General features: G+C 37.2%; 1 protein-coding gene across 2 annotated transcripts in view; it reads right to left on the bottom strand.

The window, feature by feature from the left end:
- The window catches only part of TKT (transketolase), a 24,656-nt gene extending 18,150 nt beyond the window's left edge, over positions 1-6,506 (bottom strand). The window contains exons 1-5 of one of the 2 annotated variants that reach the window (XM_009334222.1): positions 6,464-6,506; positions 4,485-4,602; positions 2,748-2,861; positions 1,984-2,081; positions 143-334 (exon numbers count right to left, since the gene is read on the bottom strand). In XM_009334222.1, the coding sequence (XP_009332497.1) occupies positions 143-334; positions 1,984-2,081; positions 2,748-2,861; positions 4,485-4,568 (488 nt within the window). In that variant the 5' untranslated portion in view covers positions 4,569-4,602; positions 6,464-6,506. Of the gene's footprint in view, positions 1-142; positions 335-1,983; positions 2,082-2,747; positions 2,862-4,484; positions 4,609-6,463 lie in introns of those variants that run through there. The other variant, XM_009334221.1, reaches the window with a different exon arrangement.
- Between the last annotated feature and the right edge of the window lie 2,899 nt (positions 6,507-9,405).

Raw genomic sequence — 9,405 nt, 5'->3', positions numbered from 1 at the left:
ACCAATATCAGACATTATGAAAAACCATCTTTCTTGGCGATGACATCCTTTGGAGCTGAAAGCTCATTCGAAAAATTCGGAAAAGCAAATAAAACATACAGTTTAAAATGGGGACTATATTGAACTTCTTCCAATCACATACCCAAAGGCTTCACAGCGTTTCTGGTAAATTTCAACATGATGCTGCAGAGGGGCAGGGTCACTTTGTCCAAGACGGTTAACATCAAGTATAGCAACAAGATTATCAAGCTTGTAAAACCCAGCAAAGGCCATTGCCTCCCAAACAGAGCCTTCAGATATCTCTCCATCCCCAAGCAGACAATACACTCGATAGCTAGAAGAAGAAATTAAAAAAAAAAGTTTGATGTGTAAGCACAATTAAATCAAAGGCAAAACCCCTCTAACAATTCATAGTGAGAATTCACTGCTTTTTCCAAACTCAACTCCCATTGCTCAACACATTCACCTCAGATAACCTTACGTAACCTTAGACAAATCAAATTAAAACACTTTTGAGCTGTTGATACACATGAAAAAAATAAGATGAGAAATACTGTACTCCTTTTCAAACCTCTGTCTCAAAAAAAACAGGTCTTAACACTCCTATTGCAAGGCTTGAATGAACAGGCCCATTAAACACTGTCACTGTGACTCAGCAAGATCGTTAACAATGCATGAAAGGTTACTGTCTTCCTCATTCCTACCATATACTCCCTGGAAGGACGACCAATAATTTAATTTTGGGAAACTATAAATTGGGGATAACTCAACTACGGATTAAAGCACGTTGCATAACCAAATTCAGAACGCAGGAAAAAGATAACCAGCATGATATGAGTTTGTAGATTACTTCTCCAAACACTGACGCTTCTTATTTAGGTAAAACTCAGCAGGAGTACTGCCTGGTCTCTACAGACTTCAGCCACTGTATTTTTCTTTTATTACCACTCTCTTTTTTTGGATGACAAAGCTTTATAGTTGTTTGTTATCTATTAAAATTTAAAAAGAATAGCAAATTAGCCTTCAAATATATTATTTTAAAACAAAATAATCAAGATGGCTGTTAGCTTTTTTTTTTTACTAGACATTAAGCTATAACAGGCTTTTGATCTGAATCCCACCTGCCTTCAGCTAAATCTGAACTCCTTTGAATAAGCTGCTCCCCAGTACTGCATGCAAGACCACCTTTTTCTTCTGTCATGTAAGCACTGGTTAGCTTTTTTCCACACGTAGCATCTGCTAAACTCAATTAAAATCAGCAAGTCATCTTTCACAGAAATGATTTCAAGCTAGTGAAGTGTAGGACACATTAACTGGGCAGCCTATGCTCGAATGTACTAGAACTGTCACATAAAATACATCAACTACATCAGGCTATTTTCCTCCTCATACAGATTTGCCTTTAGACATCTACTTTTCTTGTCCACAGAACAAATGGCAGAAGCAGTCATTTTTGTCTCTATGGAGTCAAGTGCCTTTCTGATAACATTTTGAAGACCTACTTTATGATTCAATGGTGCTATTATTGACCATAACAGTTCCTTATCTAGATACATGTTCTCCATTATTTGTCATCTGACTTTGAACAAATGCATCTCTAGTTTGAGTCTTCCTTCTAAGGGGACACATACCAGTCTCAAAGTGGCTATCAATTACTCTCTGGAAGTTAGAGGCTGCTCCAACAACTTACTGTCTTCTCTGTTCAGGAACATCACCTTGCAAGGCTGTCAGGTTACAAAAGGAACACACGTGCACGAATTCTTGCTTATCTTTAAATCCTTGGTAGATTCACTGGCAATGGCTTTGTAATTATTGGGCTAGTAAACTATCACTTAAAACCTGAATTTGAAATTAGATTTGTGAATGGAGAATAGCATAAAGGAGGTGTTTTTTTTTTCCCCTGATTGAGATAATAATATAATTTCTTTTCACAAGATATTCCCACTGAATGCCTATAATCATGAAATACAAAGATGGAATTACCTGGCTCTGTCAAAGAATTTGCCAGTGTATGCCATTCCACATGCAGCACCGAGACCCTGACCAAGGGATCCAGTAGCCACATCAGTGAATGCTTGTCTCTGAGAAAAAAAAGACAACAATTATCTTACAGTTAAGAAACAGAGGAACTACATTCCAGTGCTAGAAGACTGTTCAACATACATCAAAATTCAGCTTCTCAGCCATAACAATATAGTGCAAGTCCGTCCAAATCTTGCCCTCTTCCCCTTCTTTCCCTGCAATGCGTGTACCTTGATGATCAGTGTCACAAGCTAACTAGGTTCTCTGAGGGGGAATGGTACCTATGGCCCACAAATTTCTCAGCTATGCCTTGGATGGCAACAGTTAGGAATTGGTAATTTTTTGTAAAAAAGAATCAATTGAAACAGCTGGCTGGGAATGGAAAGACCAATGAGGTGACCAAACTGAATATAAACTCCTGAAATACCTCAAAGCTTCTTAAAGGATGAGAAAAGCCATGCTGGAACTTTATATAAACCTTTTTAAAATGGGAAATATTGACATACAGGACTATATAGGAACTTTACTACAACAGTAAAGGTCATTTTTACATGCCCATTCAAACGCAGACACTGATTCAGCCATGAAGCCATAAATATCATCATCCTTCTTACAAGTCTTTATCTTTCCTGTACTGTAGCTGGCAACCAAGAATTGCTGCAAAATACATATACTCCTTGTTTTACAGAAAATACCATCTTATATCAAAGGTTATGAGCACTCACTGGTACTGGGTGTCCTTCTAAGACAGAATCAATTTTCCTCAAGTTCAGTAATTCTCCTTCTTGTAGAAAGCCAGCCTCTGCCCAAACAGAATATAAAATTGGTGCTGCATGACCCTAGAGAGAAACATAAATTTTAAGCAAAGCACAAGTTTCACAATATCCTAGTATCAGGATACTAGGACAGAAGGCAAAATTTTACAAAGCTGACAAACCCTGGAATCAGGTTCTTATGTCCACTAAAAAGGGATCAAATTACAAAACACTTTTACAACACAATGCAACAACTGATGCTTGTTTCCAAGTCCCCCATGCCCCTGCTTAGAGCACCCCAGATAGCTGGCTACAGTTAAGACAGAAAGAATGCAGCACTCTCGAGAGCTATATAGGATGTCCTCGAGAAAATCAACGTGGAAGAGTATGAAGGTCTCTCTCAGCCATGCAGGTCCAATTCCAAAAAGTAGTTTTGGTATCCAAATAAAAAACCTGGATTCAATTTGCTTAGGTACCAGTTTCAAGTACAGAGCACTGTTCACTAAACCAGTAAGCAGATGGATGAGCAAGTGTTATCCCATTAGAACTTCTTCAATACATATGTATTCAAGGTAAGATGCAGTGAGTGACAACAGGTAAAATTTTAAGCTTTATACACTCAGATCCTTGCAGCCAGGTCCAACTGGACAACTGCAAAGTAGTAGTCATCTTCCACCCATGGAGTCATTAGGAATCAAAAAAGCATGCAGAGGTTTGAAGCCATTTAGCAACTCTGGGCAGAAACCCTGATTAATTAGAGATAGGTAAAGCAAACATGAAGAAGCGACTCTCTCACTGCTTTACCACCTCAGCATTAGCTGCTTGCTTCTCATCCAATTACTTATTTCAGAATGGCAATCAGAAGTGGCAACAGTTATTATATCCAATGCAAGGATATACACCATCAGCTATGCAGCACTATTATAAGCCATCATGTGAGGAGCTGACTCAAAGATGGAACCTGCCTCACTGGAGTACTTCGTCTGCCATTTTTTACATCATTATGTTTTCTGAAGGCCTCTCACCTGCCTTTATGTCGTATGATTGAAATGTCCCTGTGATTCGCAAGGGCACAATGCAAAAGGGGATAGAAACGCTAATGGCCAGTCCAGATTGTGGTTTTATGTGTTTTCTGAACCACAGTGGCTTCAGAAGTAGTATTGACCTTAATATCATACTGGCACAGTAGGAATGCAAACTACTTACTAACCTACCACAACTATTTCATACAATGCTCCCTGAAAACCTCACAGTAATTAGTGCACACTGTGACGTGACTGCAGGCATAACAGCATGGCTGCATTTAACAAGTAGACCACAAAAGCTAACTGCACCTTACTCGTTAGAAAATTGATTAAGCCAAAATAAAACAGACATTAATATTTCGTGATAGATTTTATAGACAATATAATAACATTTATTATTTAATATTAGAACAACTTAACACAGTGAAGTTAAGACTTATCAAGATACATTATACAGACACTTTTAAATTCTTTTTGAGTTACGCTACAACTTAACTCAACCAGCTTTTATTTGTCTTTCTGAAGTAGACAAATTCCAAGCTCTTAAATATTTCCAACAGACTTCTGTGTAGATGCAAGCATAAGTAAGCGTAAGTCAAGGAAGACAAGTCAATTTAATTTACAGACAGACAGCTCTTTACTAGCAGATTGCAACACTACAGCGTAACAGTTATTATTTTACCTTTGAAAGAACAAACCGGTCGTTGCTGGCATTTCTGGGATCTTGCACTTTGTACCTCATGGTATGGAAAAACAGCACAGACATAATCTCTGCTGCACTGCAACATGATGTAGGGTGGCTGCAAGTCAAGACAGACCCAAGATTACCACTTCTCATTATTGTTTGCTCAGGACCGTATCTTTAAAATATCACTTTACCAGTCCTCTACTCCTCAGCATTAAAATACAGTCTATACAGTCTTTAGTGTTTTTGATAACCTATCCCATCTACCATTACCCTAATTAGTTGTACTTTGAGACAAAGGGAGCCTTCTTATCTAGTTGAAGTAGATGTTAAAAGGTAGACCCTGGTGACAGCTCAAGGACGTATCCTTTAGAGCTCTCTGTTCTTCCTCACGCCAAGGAACACCACCCTAATGGGTGACTGCGAAGCACAGGAAGCAGTATGACCCTGTGCCTGAAATCATACTCTACTGATTTATCTGACAGCAGAAATTCACACTGATGCAGAGGAAACAAAGACAGCTTTCCACAGTACTTTAGCCACTCACTGAGTGAAGGAATTAAAAGCATGGCATCATGACTTGTTCAGGCCCTGTTGCACAGGCAGGGATTGGTAATGCAAGATTAACTTTTGCAGAAAGTTCAGGAACATTTCGAACTGTATAACACAGGTACCATTTTATTTTACCATGTTAGAGCTGATGGAATTAGAATTCCGATTTCTAAAGAGGGCATTAAATAATACAATTTTTGTATTTCATCTTCTACTGAAACTAGACACAGAAATTTACTGCCTCCAGTAAGCACCCAGATACACATTGTAAAATACTCATTTGCCTAATCTTTGGCTAAGAGAGGAACCAACATTTTCTATATTTACATCTATATCAGCTTGAAATATTGAACTAGTTGGTTTATCAAACATTTATAAGTATCTGGGATAGTCTTTCCCATTGAACTATCTGGGATGACTTTTGCAACAATTTTGAACAGCAGCACAAATTAATACTTCAACTATAACTTGCCTTAGAAATACACAGGCCCATTTCAGAAGCAACTATGCGATACAGTACCAACAGGCAAATATAAAGTTACATGAAAAGAGTTATTTCTAAGTGGCAAATATTGAGTTATTTCAAGACAAGGTATATATTTAATTTGAAGTGTAATAGAAGGACATACAATTGCTTTTATCTTTACATCTTTTTATCTTTTACATTACTGTAATTTAAATAATGATCACTGTAGTTGTTATGCACCTTGAAGGGATGGCACTACTTGACCACTTGAGTGTATCAGCCTTGGCTTTTCACTTGCAATAAAGCTTACAAGGGGTAAGGAGGCTCTTTAAAAACCTTTACTGAATGCGGAAAGTAGCATTTTTCAGATTTTTTACTGGTGTAAAGAAGATAGTTCTTGACATCAGTGGTTGCTACTGAAGTACAGGAAAGTGAATGATGAACAGTAAGGAGGTTATGGATACAGAAATCTGCACCAGCTTTGAAAATATCTTGCAGTCTCATCTCACTTTCTCTTCTACCAATGTTTATTTTTCATCTTTAACACGATACTCTTAAAATATTTGACCCTACTTGTAAAACAGGACAAACTTACTATGAAAGTGTCACATTTCATTTCCCGCATGTACATTTACCATGCATGTTAGGATTAGACAACACTTTCACTAGAACTTTAATCAAAATATTCTCTTCTGCTAGTAATAAACATTCCCTCCCAACATCCCCAACAATGCTGTAATAAGAGAATAAAAACATGCAAAACACTAGCAAAATACGAATTACGGTTAGTGTCCATCCCTTAGTAAGTACTCACACACAGGGAACCAAAAAAATTAGCTTTAAACCATGGTTCAAACATATTAGTAAATATTTATGTATTTGAGTTAATCAATAAGCCTTACATGCTTGTTTAAAGCTTTCATTCCTTTAATTTTATTAACTTTATACTTAACCATACTTCTATGAACTCCTGGTCTTGGTAAAAAAAGTTTTAAACAACCTAAAATGGTAGCATGTGGAAATAAAAAAAAAAAGTAGAAAAATTTAATAAATTACCTGAAAATTAAGAAAAAAAAATCTTGTTAAAACTACAGGTTAATTGACTTCCCGTTAACAGAAATCACCAAAAAATTTAACTACATATCGGATACCAGAAATCATTCTAAAATCAGCTACACAATTTTCTTTAAATATAGCCATCTTAACTACATCTACTGGTCTTCCATTAGCTCATATTAGCTTATATTTTTCTAACAAGTTCTATTAAAAGAATTCCTTGTTAAGCCTAGCAAAGTGATTTGGATTACTTGTACAAGGGAGGGGGGGAAACCCCACAGCAAGTCATCGCCACTATTCTCACACATTCTTCCACGTTCTGTTCCTGACTGATGAACAACCTAGAACTTTGCGGTGGTGGTCCAATTAACACGCTTCTCTGCCAGATAGCTTCTACTGAAGAACTGCCTTAATTTTGAAATATAGCCCTTTAGAAGGAAACCAAATCAAAGTACATTAGAACACTGAAATCCTGGATCCACACAAATCAAGAGTAAAATAATTACTCCGATGTAGCTTTGGGGGGCTTTTTTATTACTCTGCACCAATTTATATTAGCTCCATCTACACGCATCTACACATTTCAACTAAAAAGAATAGTAGTGTAAAGTTAAAATGGAATACTGAGTGAAAGACAAACGCTAAAAAAATGAAGGAGAAAATCTGCAACAAGTGATCACACCACATGTTATGAAACTTAACTACCTCTTCAGAAACTCTTGCAAATTCTACTTTTAAGAATTTAACCATCTAATCCTTAGAAGCCAGGCACTGTTTCAAAACTGCAGAAATTTATCGTTACCTACAAAAGAGACTCTACCAGTTTTGATGAAAGTGTCTGCACTGCTTGTTTAAAAGAAAAACTTCTTCCACACCCAAAAGCAAGTATGTTCAATGTTTACAACTAACTTAATCAAATTTTTTCCCCACCTAAGGCATTTTAAGCACAAAATTTTTTCCAGTTCACTGAATTTTTCCACTACACCTGGTAAAGTACTCAAAGTGATATGTTTGAGCATCTTTAGGATCAGACCACTTGATCTTTTAGCTCTTGTCCAGATGAAGGCTGTACTTTAACAAAAGTTGGTACAGGTAAAGACTGCAAGAACTGGTGTGTCAGATCTACCACAGAACCACTTGTGTTGCAATATATGCCACAGTTTACAGAAATTACTTCCTTGAAAGAAGTAGGCAGGTCTTGTTTTGTTTGAAGTGCTTTTATTGCAAGTATTTCCCCCAGTTTTACAAACTACACCTTTAACAAACACAAATTTCCTTAACAAAGTCAATGCAAACATGACAACTTTTTTTATTAACTGTAAGCTTCTATTTAAATTTAACTTGCATTCAAACGTCTTTCTACATTCTTAGTGTATACCAGCAATTTAAGCAAAGCTTACTGTCTCATTCAGGTTTTGGAAAACACATTCACAATGTATAGCTGTTTTAGAAAGGTATGTCATTTGCCTAACACCGCAACGGACTGAAAGTCTTTTTCTTTTAGGCACTTTACTACACCATCATCTTAGTAACCAAACCTTATTAATCAAGAAAATATATGACTTGTCAACGGAATCTTCCCTCCAGACCCCACCTTTCATAATCTGCTCATTATCAGGTTGTGTAATTATTTCAGACTCTACACAACTCTAGTACTAGAATAAGCTAGAGTGATTAATGAAATGCCTTTGTGCAAGAATTGCTCAGTATTGTAGCATACACGAACCAGGAATAAAAAGCTTGAGTAAAACTACTTTTACTGTTTCTTCATCAGTATGGGGAGAATGGATTTACAATTGAATTTCATGGACCACAGAAGAGAAGCAAAGGCTGTAGCAAGATCCTTATTCTCTAATAGCACATCAGACAAACAGAGAAATAATTTTATCTGTAGATAAGACAACTGATACCATACATCTCTGTGGCCTGCTTAAAATACACACTAGAAGCTCAAGACTGAAGCCCAAGCTCTACTAAGTAGGTTTAGCACAATTTTTCTTACCTACAATTTCACACAGGCTTATGTAATACCGCCTGTACATTGTAGCTTTGAAACAAATCAAGAATTAAAAGAGCAATTGTTAAGTATCCTGTACTTCTCTCTCCACACTAGACCAAACAAGATATGGCTTTGCAAAAACCCACTCCTGTGGCTAGCTGAGAGGTTCCCTGTCTCCCAACACTCCATTTTACAGGAAGAACCAGAGCAGCGTTTTCATTTCCTGTATGCAAAAGGAACGAGCAAAGTTCAGTTTCTGTATGCTTTGAGAAAGAGCCATGTGAGGTAGCCCACGCCAGGCACAGGGTGGAAAGCGTAAGGCAATTCAAAGAAGCTTTACAGTATGTTACACACCACCTTTCTCCACACAAACCTCAGCATCCAAAGGATACTTTTTTTTTTTGTTTAAGCACTACGGCCAGTTTCAAAGAGGTTCAAAGGAGGAAATTGCAACAAGATGGGATATTGAAGAAAAAAAGAAAAAAAAAAAAAAAAAGGCCAGCACTCTATATGGAAGCACTCAAATGCATTATTCAAACAGAAAAAATAGCTTTAATTTTACAGGAGTAAAAGCGGATTGTTTGCACAGATTTTTTTTCCATAGGTAAAGCACGATCAAAGGAAGGATAACCCTGGAATCTGCACACATCAGAGCCCACACTAAATCCTGTCCAGAGGCCTGAATAAACTGCCCATTTGAGACCGCGGGCATTTCACAGATAATCCCACTTGGGCTCACTTGAAATTCTGTGCAGAATTAGTTCCAACTGACGGGCACGAAATGAAAAAGAAACCGCGTGCGCCTCAGGCACAAATTCTTTGGTTTTCAGTCCTGCAACTTAGCA

The sequence above is a fragment of the Pygoscelis adeliae genome, unplaced genomic scaffold, assembly GCF_000699105.1.
Source record: "Pygoscelis adeliae isolate BGI_AS28 unplaced genomic scaffold, ASM69910v1 Scaffold411, whole genome shotgun sequence".
Classification (NCBI taxonomy): domain Eukaryota; kingdom Metazoa; phylum Chordata; class Aves; order Sphenisciformes; family Spheniscidae; genus Pygoscelis; species Pygoscelis adeliae.
The sequence above is the reverse complement of the archived record's forward strand: the minus strand, read 5'-3'. Positions and strand labels throughout refer to the sequence as shown.